This window comes from Nesoenas mayeri, assembly GCF_963082525.1.
Source record: "Nesoenas mayeri genome assembly, chromosome: 13".
Taxonomy (NCBI): domain Eukaryota; kingdom Metazoa; phylum Chordata; class Aves; order Columbiformes; family Columbidae; genus Nesoenas; species Nesoenas mayeri.
Genome location: NC_137550.1, coordinates 12,824,736 through 12,837,065, shown reverse-complemented (window position 1 = coordinate 12,837,065; position 12,330 = coordinate 12,824,736). Strand labels below are relative to the sequence as shown.

General features: G+C 41.7%; 1 protein-coding gene across 1 annotated transcript in view; it reads left to right on the top strand.

Annotated features, from left to right (window-relative positions):
• LOC308045343 (vascular endothelial growth factor receptor kdr-like) overlaps positions 1-12,330 on the top strand; it is a gene marked incomplete at both ends in the record, with an annotated part of 124,908 nt that overhangs the window by 46,571 nt on the left and 66,007 nt on the right. Inside the window, 4 exons of the mRNA XM_080352581.1 lie at positions 4,496-4,623; positions 8,556-8,715; positions 10,225-10,361; positions 11,772-11,931. Coding sequence (XP_080208707.1) covers positions 4,496-4,623; positions 8,556-8,715; positions 10,225-10,361; positions 11,772-11,931 — 585 coding nt within the window. The remainder of the gene's footprint in view (positions 1-4,495; positions 4,624-8,555; positions 8,716-10,224; positions 10,362-11,771; positions 11,932-12,330) is intronic.

Here is a 12,330-nt window from a genome sequence, read left to right as displayed (position 1 = left end):
TCCCAGCAGATCGTTCCTCCATGCCACAGCCAGCCTGAACTACTCAGGAGCTTCATGAAGGATTCAGTTTTTTGTCTGCGCAAACCATAACAAAGGTATCAGCTGGCAGCTGATGAGTTCCCTGTTCAGTATTTACATGGGGGTTTTGGAGCTCCCGGAGCGAAGCACAAGCAGGGGACAGGACGCACCAGGGTTCACTCTCTTGCTCTGCAGGCTGATGGTCTTTAGCACATATTATTTTTTCTTCTGCACAGAGTTTCACACTTAGGGATAAAAAAAAGCCTCCCTTGCCTCACTGACATAACCTGGGTTATTTAGTGAGTGCTTGACCTTCACCTGCAAGTGCCTTTGCCTTTCATTGCAGGGTCGCGTTCCACTGATGGCCAAAGTGTAGACCTAAACTCACATTTAAATTCTCATCGTTTAGCCCTGCAAGTAGCTGCCATGGTAGCATCTTCACATCAGGAGTTTCTCCCCAGACTCACACAGGCATCTCAGCCTGATGAAGAGCTCCAGCACAGATTGCAATGGGGAGGAAAGGAAGCCTTGGGCAGAGAGAGCTGTCTTTAGGCTGAGCCTAAAACTGGATAAAGCCCCGAGACAACACACATTACAGCCACCTGGGAAACCTCGCTTACTGTAGGAGAGAGAAGGACCCATAAAATAGAAACCATTTTTCTTTTTTTTTTAAAAAAACAGAGTAAACATAGTGCCCATGAGACTTGATATCCAGTAGCAATTAACAATCAATCACAGCTCAAGTCGTCCTTTCCTTTCCCAACCCAATCTTTATAACCCAGAAACTGCCTCTTGCTGTTAATTGCACAGTGATTTTCAAACACCATTTAGATTTCAAATACTGACGGTGGAAGGCTCAATTTATATATTTTGGCTTCCAATTCAGATTGCAGCTTATGATCTAGGATAGTGTAATTCTAGCTACCGGCTAGACATATGGTAATTCAGGTGCAGGCTGCTATTAAAAATCAATTAGGAGTGAAATATAGCTTCTGTTACATACACTGTAAATTCATGCTTCCCGTTTAGGTGTTCTCCAGTAATTTAGTACCACCATGATGAGTATCCATCCTATTTACTGCTGAAAAAAGTAGATTATTTTTAGGTCTGTTGTGAATCTTAGAAGATTCACAGAGGTCAACCTTGGGGGTAGGGAGAGATGATAGAGGAGAATGGGCTTAAAGAAGTATTATTTCTTCACTAAACAGGAAATGTTTTGGAGAAATTTTATTCTGTTTTGACTAAGATATTTCAATCATTGCATAATTCAACATTTTATGACATTTTAGGATTATTTAACTTTCGCTTAGCTGCCTTCTTTTGATTTATGTTACTTTTTAAACAAACAGTGCTATTCTGAAATTCCCTCTACAAATACTGGCACAAATATTTTTAAATTCAGTGCTCCCATCTTTTCGGTTAAAACAATTAGTCTAAGTTTGATCCAGATTTGTTAATAGTTGGGTATCAAGACGCTCCTTTTTCCACAGCAAGTCTCTTCTTGGCCTTCTCCCATCACCTGGCACATTATTCTGTCTTTCTCTCCATAGGACTAAAAAGAAAGATGAATAAACTTCCCTTGACACTTTTTTGCATGCCCAGAGTTTGTTGCAAATATACAAAAGTCTACTTTATCTGCTTTTTCCTACAACGAATAATGCAAAGATCTTCTTTAAACAATCCAGGGTCATCTTTTAAGTAGAAAGGCCTTTCATCATTTGTACAAGCTTTAAAATTGGCTTTAAAAATACCGTCAAATTTGATATCCCCAAGTATGGTTTAGCTGGAGAGCAAGACTACAGAGCTATTACACAGCACTCATGCTCAGGGACAAACGCTAAACACATTTCCATAATGTGACTCAACAGAAGAATTTAGTGGACATGTTTGGGAAAGTGCATAAAATGCTGGCTTGAATATAATTTCCTATTAGTTTTAGGGATGGGCACAAGCTACAAAGTTGTGGTCTGGAGATCAGGTTTCTCCGCTCAAGGTTTGATGAAACCAGTGCCTGCCTAACCAGAAAGATGTAAAGTTCACATCTAATTTTTAAATTCTAATTCATCTTGCACAATGTTTCTTGAAATGCCCCTACTCCGAAGTACATACTTTTTTACAGACCAATCCAGCCAGAGTAAACCAATGTCATGGAGTAAAACTGACATGAAAAGACACTACTAGAAATGATAGACATGGTCCAGATTTCTGGTCGTTACCTTCTGTTTGCCTTGTGTTCAGTGCCACTGCTCGGCTCCTCCTCACAGCTCCCATGTTATTCACACATCTCTTGTACTTGCACAGTGACCCCAGTGCCCATTGTAAAACATCATTCCAGCACGTGTGACACAAGGAGCTTCAACCAACATTTGCTCTCATCATGATGAAGCACATGGTACATTTTGTCCACTTGTCCTTTCACCCTTCATGTTTTTATGAATCAAAGTGGTTTGGGTTGTGGAGCGAAGGAACTCCAGCTCTGCATCGAGCTAGTTCTTTGATGATTAATTCCAAGTGACAGCACTTACGCATTTCCATGACATTCCTTAAGCAAGGACAGTTGTCATTAGCCAAGCAATCAACATTGATATCCCCAAATGAATGACCTGTTCCCAGATGAGCTACAGGTTGTGGAGAAATAAAGACAAAGTGAGTGAGATAAACCAACTCTGTTTTCCTTTGTCAGTGGAGCTGTGGAAGAGCAACTCCAAACTTCACAGACCCTGTTGAAACTGTTCTGCAGGTCACCTATAAGCTTAGCTACATCACTCACACATAGAACATTTGTCACCCAGAAAAATTTAATGTGAATAAGCACTTCACCTGCTGATTAATTGCGGATCGTCCAGCAGGGGATACACAGCTCCCTGTCAGGGAACATTCAATGGAAAAACGGATCCCCACTGATTTCAAGCAACAGGCTGTTTGCCAGGGATGAAGTACTGGCAAAGGAGAAATTCTGGAGGGTTTCACAATTTTAGATGGTTTATTGAGAATAGTCAAAATGGGCAACACCCAGAAAGGGATACTTGGAATTTTTAGAACTCTGTATACAGGGTTATTTTCATCAGTAGCTACAAAAGTAGCATTGCCCTCTTGATTCGGTAGCATGTGGACTTCTTCATGTATTTGCACAGAGATGTGCCATTCTGGGCAATCTAGATCCACCAAGCAAGATTTTTTTTCTCTATTAAAAATGAAGCATTAAACAGGAAACATGACATGAGGATATACGGGTAGTTGAGGAAGCACATCAATGATCTTCATCAAGAAGGACACTTTTCTTCATTACACAGCATCAGAGAGCTGGTTTCCTACACTGTAGGTTCTTCCCTTCTCCAAAGCCATGAGTGTTTGGCCATTGTTGAAGGCCTCCTAGTGATCCATAGCGATGGATGTGTCAGCCCCGGCTGACCGCAGTCATTACCAATTTAGCCCATTTGAGAGTAGTTAAGCATTCTTTTGAAACCTGATTTAATTTCCTCATAGCACATCCTTTTTTAATGTACTCTCAGAATACTTTAGAGCACATTTTTGCAACCTAGATGGCTCATGAACCTTTCATGTCAGCTATTTCCCATGCTTTAGATGAAGCCATTTCTAAAATATAATTGTGTGGAGGCAGATCCCAAGCCAAGAACAAGCAGGTAGGGGTTACTATGCAGGGTGCACATCCCTTCCTGTCAACAGCATTATCCAAAGCAAAAGTGGTCGATTGCCTACACTGTGTGGTGTAGTTGGTATTGCATTAGCTGGATGGTATTGGAAACTTCATACCATCAGAACATCAAGTCAAAGAATGCTTTCTAGAAAAATCCTGAAGGTTTTAGGATTTCACAAACACCATTTTAATTGTCTGATGACCAATCACTGTTTTCATACAATGAAAAACCAGTGAATGAGACTCAGAAGCTTTGTTCACTTAAACTACCTCAGATTTTTATTTATTTCTATTGTATATGTATGTCCAGTCTGATTTATCGTGGCAGATCTGCAGAAAATCCCACAGAACCCCAAGAACATGATCAGGTTAATTCCCTGTTAGGTTAAACAGATTATTTATGCCTGGCTTAAAATATGATGGGTCTAGACTCCGTTTTCACATGCTTTCTGCACTTGTGCTGTGTGGAATTCAGGAGTGCTGCGGTACAACATCACCTATGAAAGAAAGTCAGAGCATTGAGGGAAAGAACCAACTCAGGTGCCATGAAGGCCTGTGGAGCTGATGTGTTATTTTTACAGATGGGGGGTGGATAACAACATGAGTTTTTACCAGGTGACACTGCAAACTGGTAAAATATTCCAATTCTTGGTCCTTGGCTTTAATCCCTAGATGACACTGGCATTTGCAAACAAGCAAGATGGGAATGGATGTCTTGTCACACGCTAGAGTGGGTTTCAACTACTCTGATTACAGTGCCCTTCTGGGCATTGATCAGTAAAGGAGCACTTTTACAAATCAATGTCCTTTTCCCTGCAGACTACAGAAATCCATTTGTGGAGATTCACCCGGAACATCCTGAAATAATCTACATTTTAGACGATAAGAAGACAGTTGTTGTCCCCTGCCGAGTTACCTCGCCAGATATCAAACCTAAGCTTACCCAGGTAAGTGGCTGTTGCAGAGAAACTCAATCAATTCAGAGGTCTGTGCTGCCAACTCAGTGGCTAAAAATACCAAATAAAATGCATGAAGCTGCATAAGTTTCAGAAAAAAAAATAGCAAAGACACTGAAAATCCAGAAGCACAGTCCTACTCTTGCAGGCTGTTACCACCGAATGGTTTACAAGAGTGTTTTGGGGATTAAGCTGAGTTTATCACATATTTTTCTTATGTTTTGGCTTGATATTCCTCCATAAATTGGCAAAGATAGATGACAACACTATTTTTCTTCAAAATTCCTCATGTAACACCGGGCTGTTAGATATCCTCATGAAAATGTATCTCTTTTATACCTTGAATCTCCTTAGAGCAGCTGCCTATTTCTGCTTTATTTCATAAATTTAAACCAAGTTTCAGCCTCAGAAGTAAATGGCCACAGCATCCACCCCTTCAGCAGCAGCTACATCTGAATGTCAAGGTTTCAGAATGCTCTGTGGAGGCCAAGGCCATTTTGTATAATAAAAGTGGAAATTTAAGGTCTTGGGGCTTCCTCAGTCGATGGAGATCTAGTCACTTATTTGAAGCACTTTAGAATTTAGAACTGTGTGAGAGCGGAGCACACGCGGATCGGCCGATGTCGTGCGGGCAGAGGGGTCTGAGGACCTCTGCTCCTCTCAGATGTCTCAGTTGTTGGATGTCTCCTTCTCCTGGGAGACAGGACAAGGAATCACGGAGGCCCGAGACAGCGCTCGGGCTCCTGCTGAGAGCAATGGCACATTTCCAGTAGACGTGCAGAGGGACAGAACGAGCCTTATTGCTTTAGCAGATCTCTATTTTTAAGTTTTGTCAGTAGGGATTAAAAGGCAGGGAATAAGGCTTATCACTTCAGCCTGGAGAAGTGTTATCACCTTCTCCTCCTTGGCTATCAAAATGAAACATCCCCATCTTATTTAAGTCTACTTCAACCAAATTCATTGCTGGCGTATCGCTGTTGACTTCAGCACAGTCACATGAGCCTAAATCACAGAATCACAGAATTGACTGGGTTGGAAAAGACCTCAGAGATCATCCAGTCCAACCCTTGGTCCAACTCCAGTCCATTGACTAGATATGGCACTAAGTGCCATGTCCAATCTCAGTTTAAAAACCTCCAGGGCTGGTGAGTCCAGCACCTTCCTGGGCAGCCGTTCCAATGCCTGACCACTCTCTCTGCAAAGAATTGCTTTCTAATCTCCAGCCTCAATTTCCCCTGGCAGAGTTGAAGCCCATGGCCCCTTGTCCTATTGCTGACTGCCTGGGAGAATGTGGCCTTAGAACCTCCACCGAGCAGACCTGCACATTTATCCCCTTATTTATAGGCAGCCCTGCTCTCCCTGCTTGCCAGCGACATTCTCTCCTGGTAATTTCTTCAAATACAAACTGAAGCCCTTTAACTTGCTGCAAGCTGCTGCTGGAATGAAATCTCCACAGAAATCTCCCTTTTGAATTGCAAAGAATATTGTCCCCGCAAGGTTGTTTCCCCTGGGCTGCAGGGCAGGGATGTAGATGTTGAGCGCCAGCTCCCGGGGCTGGGAGCATCTCGGGGGGACGCGCTTTGGGAGGCGGCTGTTGGCTTTGGGAGGTGTCTGTTGGCTTTGGGAGCTGCCGGTCCCGGCTCCATCTACGGAAAGTCACCGCTTGTTTTGCCCTGTCTGGGAATCTCATAGCGTCGTGTGGAGCCGAGGTGGCGGCTTCCCGTGCGAGGAGGAAGCGGGCGGGAGGTGAGCACGGGGGAGGAGAGGTGAACAAGGCCATCAGACAGATTTAGAACATCCTCTTCTTCCAAATTTAATCTCCAATAGACAACGCACTTCAAAGGGAGGAAAGCCACTGTGATTTCCTTCAAGCAGCGTTGACGCTTCTTGTTTGATTGTTTAAATATATATTTTTGAATATTTTATGAAGATGTTTAATATGTGTGTAGTGTTGAAAAGGGCCTCCTGAGTAGGGTTGTTTTTTCTTTCCCTTCCCTTAGCCATCAGGGAGCAGAGCTGCCAAACCATGAAATTCAGCTTTATCACATTTTATTATTCTTGTAGCAAATGTACTTTTTTCCACCTTAAATTAAGTTCCTTATGTTACCATTATACTTTAAAATCATTGCACTCTCTGGCCTTTAAATATGTATGGGGAAAGGTACCTCTTGCTAATACTAAACAGATCTGAGCAAACTCTACGTATCATTTTTGTTATTAATAAACCCATGCTAAGACATGTAATTCAAACTTTAAATTTTGCTTAACATTATTTTAATTTTGGGGAAAAGAAAGCATTTTCAGTTTTGTCCGATCTGCTCCGTCCCTGAGCTGGGTCAGTGTGCATGATGCCACCTACAGCTTTGCCCTCCATGGGTGTTAAAGCGTGATTAAACATCAGCTCTCACATCACCTTCTGTAATTTTCCTGAATTTTCCTAACGGTTCTGAACACAAAAGTATTTACATGAAATCCATGTTTCCCACTGCTGTCAGAAGTGCTGTTCCAAACGCAGGCAGCTGTCTCGCTGTGCCTCCTTCCCCACAGCCACATCACCAGTCACTGCCCCACAGCCAAAATTACTTTGTCTTTGATCTCTGCTGAATATATAATAAAAAGCAACCTAAAACAATGCCAACCTGATCAACTCTGTATTCACAGGAGAGGTATGAGCATCAGCTCTCAAAGCCTGGAGCTGAAATTTCTTCACAACAGGAGTATAATTTAAACTGAATCCTATTTAAACCGCTCTGCCATACAAAAGTACTGTTTGTTCAGAGACAGAAAAATAAATCGCATGCTGTGTAACAACAGGAATAAGAGCAAAACTGTTACATCACTGGGGAAGTTCCCACTTGCAGTCCCTAGTGCAGCTCCCAAAGCTACAAAGAGGTGGCTCTGACAAGGAAAACATCAACTTGCCTCACCTTTGAGGGGCCAGTATACGATAAAAAGGAGGGAGAAGAACTGTGCAAATGAAGTTAGTTAACATGCAGTAACTATAGGCTTTCCCCAAATCCTTCATTCTTCAGCCAATGGATTTGCTCTAGCAAATAGATGATTTTGCTGTGTGGTAATAACGATAATAAGCTAAGTATTCCCACCAGCAAAAGCTAACCTGCTTGACATTGCTGCTGTCCAAGGACATGCAGAGGGTTCACTCTTATTAAATGAATTTTTAGTCCAGTTTATTTTCCACATTTGCCTTTCGTATCCTCACTTCTTCCTCATCAGCAGAACTTGCAGGTAGTTTTTTTGAGAGTCTCAGAAAATTACAAGCGCTTACGACTTTAGGACAAAAACCATCTCTAAGTCCCCTTATTTCTACCATCCTATGATTTCCCACGTTAAGTCACTGAGGCTGCCTCAGTGCCCAGTGGAAATCAACAGCCTGCTCTGAAAGTGTCTTGTTCCTTTCTGTGATACAGAGAGGATCTGATGACTAGCCACAGAACATAGCTTATCAGCTGAGTTAGTGACATGAATAATTCTGAGTTTTTGGGATCTAAATTCACACGTATTTTTAAAGTACTGTGAGATCCCAGGAAAACACGTGGTAGCTACTTACCTCACAAAATTCATATAAGATAGGTATAATTATTCCCAGTAAAGAGATGAGGGAAATGGGACCTACAATGGGTAGCATAGTATCTCGCCTAAGATCTGAGGAGACTGGAGCAACTGAATCAAAAGCCCCAGTTATGATGTCCAAGTTTTGGATTTCAAAGACAGTCATACCTTAGGCGGGGCTTTTCTATTTGCTTATGTTCATGTTGCTTTAGATATGAGTGGAACGAGACCACCAGCCACTCCAAAAGGTCAAATATCTACCCAAATATCCACAGCAGAACAGCCTTGGCTGGCTGCCTCTGTGGTGGAAAGGGAACGTCTCACAAGCCTCTTCTCTGTCTGTTTTCTCTCAGTATCCTTCTTCCGTGGAGATGAACTTCAAGAGAATGGTGTGGGACCCCAAGAAAGGATTTGTCATCCCCTCGCATTCTTTCGTGTACTCTGGAGTACTCACCTGCACGGCCAATGTCAGTGGAAGCGTCTTCACCTCCTACTACATGGCACAGAGACTGGGTGAGCGGCTGCTGCGCGCCGAGGAACGGCCATAATGTTCCTACTCCATAGCTCAGCTCCTGGGCATTACTTCTTGGTTAGCCTCGATTATATTGGAGATAGCTCATTGCTACGTGTCTGCAGCAAGTCCAAGATGGAATGCTAAAAGCAAACTCATTCTTCTCCTTTTTTCCTGCAAATAATAAGATGTAGATATTAATACCTTGTGAATATATTTAACTTTCCATTTAGCTATAGCTTTATTCAGCATGATTGTGGATAAGGGTAGCAGCAAACAATCATTGAAGCTTAAAGAACAGTTTTACAATAAGTACCAAGGTCTCATATTTGTTCTGAAACTGTTTGTTTTATTTTCAGGGAATACTGTTTAATTTAATTGTCTTGATATTTTCCCATTCGATAGAACTTGGATTTGATCCACTCCTGGTTTTGAAAAATTACCAAGTGTTGAGGTGGTATAAACAGGAGTGTTTTATTCAAACCCCACCAAGACTTTGTTTGCTTGGGTTGGGATATGTCTACGTTAAAACAACTGCTGGTCTGAGATAAACCGAACAGTAGCTCTCTTTTTGCTTCTGGACATTAAACACACAAGATCAGGGTATAAAAACCTCATTAACCTGCGAATTAAAATCTTTGCTTTTTTATATAGTTTCACGTGGTGATTTACTATACCCTTTGCCTCGTATTTACAGTTGAGCTTCAGCTCAAAATGCAAATCTTAATTTGAAGCAACTAAACATTAAATTTTTGAGTGCTGTGGGTTTATATGAAGCCAATTACGATTTATTTCTCCTTTGTTTTCTCCTCATACATTATTTTTTCGACAGAGGAAAGTTTCTTGTGACTTCATTCCCATTAGATCACGACATCCTTCTATACAATTAGCACTCAGCTTTAAACAACGGGCTTGTACAGTTATCTGGCAGCCAAATGAAACCCCTGTAAATCTCTCTTTTTCTTTATTGTCGGAGTAATTATTTTTTACTAGAATCATGAATGCAAAGCTAAAAAACCCATTAGGTCATCCCTCCCCAAAAGACACAGGGAATATCTTACTCTACCATGTATTACTGTACAGTGGTCTGGGGCACCATAAACGTGATGTGGCTTATTCCAGAGCCGATATATTTAAGGTATCAATAAATGTATAAGACAAAGATTTGGAGATCCCTTTCAGGAAGAAAAGGTGGCTGCTCATCAGAGGGCCAGGAAATCGTGTTTTGTGTTTTACAGAAATGAATCCTCTTGCAGATACGCAAATGCTGAGGCACGCAGAAGGATCAGCTTAGTCTGATCAGCTGATGTTCAGGCATTTATACAGCTGACCTAATGCTTCCATTCTGTGGACATTTCCTACAGTTTCCACAGAAATGACACAAAGAGTTGAGGTGTTTTGGAAACTGAAAGGAGTGGACATTGGAGAGGCAATTGGAGCGAGGATTTCATCTTAGATGTCATTAATGTGGAGAATGCTGCGTGCTGATACCTTTACATTTTTCCTTTCAGAGAGCAGAGTACAGAACCTGGAACTGAAAGCAACTCCCAAAAAACTGCTGGTGGGAGAAACGCTCAATCTGGAATGCAGAGCAGAAACCTTCATCAACGGGCGCATTGAGTTCATCTGGACGTGTCCTAATGGGAGAGTGAGTTGATGAGAATTCTGAATTTGCTCTCATGCAGTCTCCCCCTACCCAAAAGAAAATCTGTTCCAAGGGCTGAGTAAACCCTAAGTACTACTGATTCTGAAATACAGCCAGCCATTTGTAAGCCTAAAATGGATTGTATTTTTAGTTCGGATGAAAAACGTATCTGACCGTCTCGAACCTGCAAATGAAACTGCAAATCTTAGGCTATAGATATGCTTGCAAGAAAAGCCAGGAGGGGATGGTTCACAGGTGCAAGTCTCAAAAGCAGCGGTGAAGCTTGTGAGTTGTCAAGCTGCTCATCCATCTTGGCATTTATTAGGGATGAAAAAGTGAAACAAAGCCAATTGTGTCCGAAATCTCCACCAAAGAATGAAATTTAAATTCCAAGTGTAGGTTCTTGAGCTTTCTGTGGAATGCAATATAAACCAGCCGAATTTGAAGTAGAAACATAGAGACTGAGCGTTTGCTTTGATGTTCTAAAACCTTTTAGTTCTCCTAAAGAAAAGAAGAGGGAAGAAGGGATATTTCCCAAATCAGTTCATTTATCTGAGATACTACTCATGGTTCTATTTGATGCTGGGAATTAAAATGATTGCTTATTTTTCTTTTTAGTTCAGCAAAATATACATTTCAAAGAAGGATCTGAGCCTCTTGGAAAGGTGTAAAATGTGATTCCTAAAAAATTAGTATTTTTTGGCCTGTTTTGTTCACTTAAAGAAAGAATGTCTGATTTTATTTTGGTGAAGAAACTACAGAAAATATAACGTAGAATTTCTAGAAGTGCAAGCAATACGGTGTTACTCAGTTTCGCTTCTTGAACTCCATGTGATAGAGCAGAGCTGTTTTTCTATGAACGCTCCTTACATTTCTAACATTACGAGTGTAAAATTTCTTGGCCAAATCTCTGGGATCAAAAACACAACCAGAAGCAATAATAATGTTTCCTAAAATTCTTTAGGAATTTGCATTGGCACTTGGCTGTCATAATATATTCTATTTCTGTCATAATATATTTCTTTTAGAAAGCAGGAGGTTTTTAAGATGGAAAAATACCGACTGTGACCAAAACCAAAATCCAAACCCCCAAACCAGCAGAAAAAGCAAAGCACAACAGCAGTTGTGCACTGAGAGCCCTGGGCTGGTCTGTGCTGCGGCCCGTGATTTACCTGCCCAGATTTCAGCAGGGAAGTGCCACAGCTCCCCTCCGTTCCTCTCTCTCATTAGACTTGATAATGAAAGCTCACACAAGAACTCTTCCTGCTGATCTGCCTTTTGTATTCTTTATTTCAGTGAGGGGGAGATATGGTAATTTTGATATGAATCACTGCTCCACTGACAAACTTTGAAAGGATGAACAAAATGATCTGGTTCATGCTGCTTTTTGAACCCCTTTTTTTTTACTTCCAGCACCCTTATCCTAGAAGAACAATAGACCAGAGTGGCACGGTGTATGAAGTTCGCAGCAGCCTGACAATTGAAAATGTCAGCACGCAGGACGCAGGCCTCTATGTATGCAAAACGTTCAACATCACAAGGCTGGAGGCCAACGTCACCATTACAGTGTACGGTAAGTTCTGCAGCTACACCAGAATACCCAAAAACCAAGGTTTTACACTTAAAGGATAATGCCCAATTATTAAATCTGTTAATATACAAATGGCATTAGGAAGAATGCCAACTAAGCAACCATTAACCATCTATAATCTCTAATCAATCTATGAGAGAGTTGGTACCCAGCGCTGTGTTTTCAGGACTGAGAGGTGTCTGCAGACATGGATTAACAGGAGCTGAACTGCTTTGCAAAAGCTGGCACCATGTATGGTTGCTGATGCCCTGGAAAATCTGGCCTCCTGGCATTTACATGGACAAGAGAGACAGCAGGCATCTCTACACACTGCTCCAGGGGCAGTGCAGAGGCATGTTCTCTGCTTTAAATATAAAGCCCTTCATCGGGAGATAGAGCCTG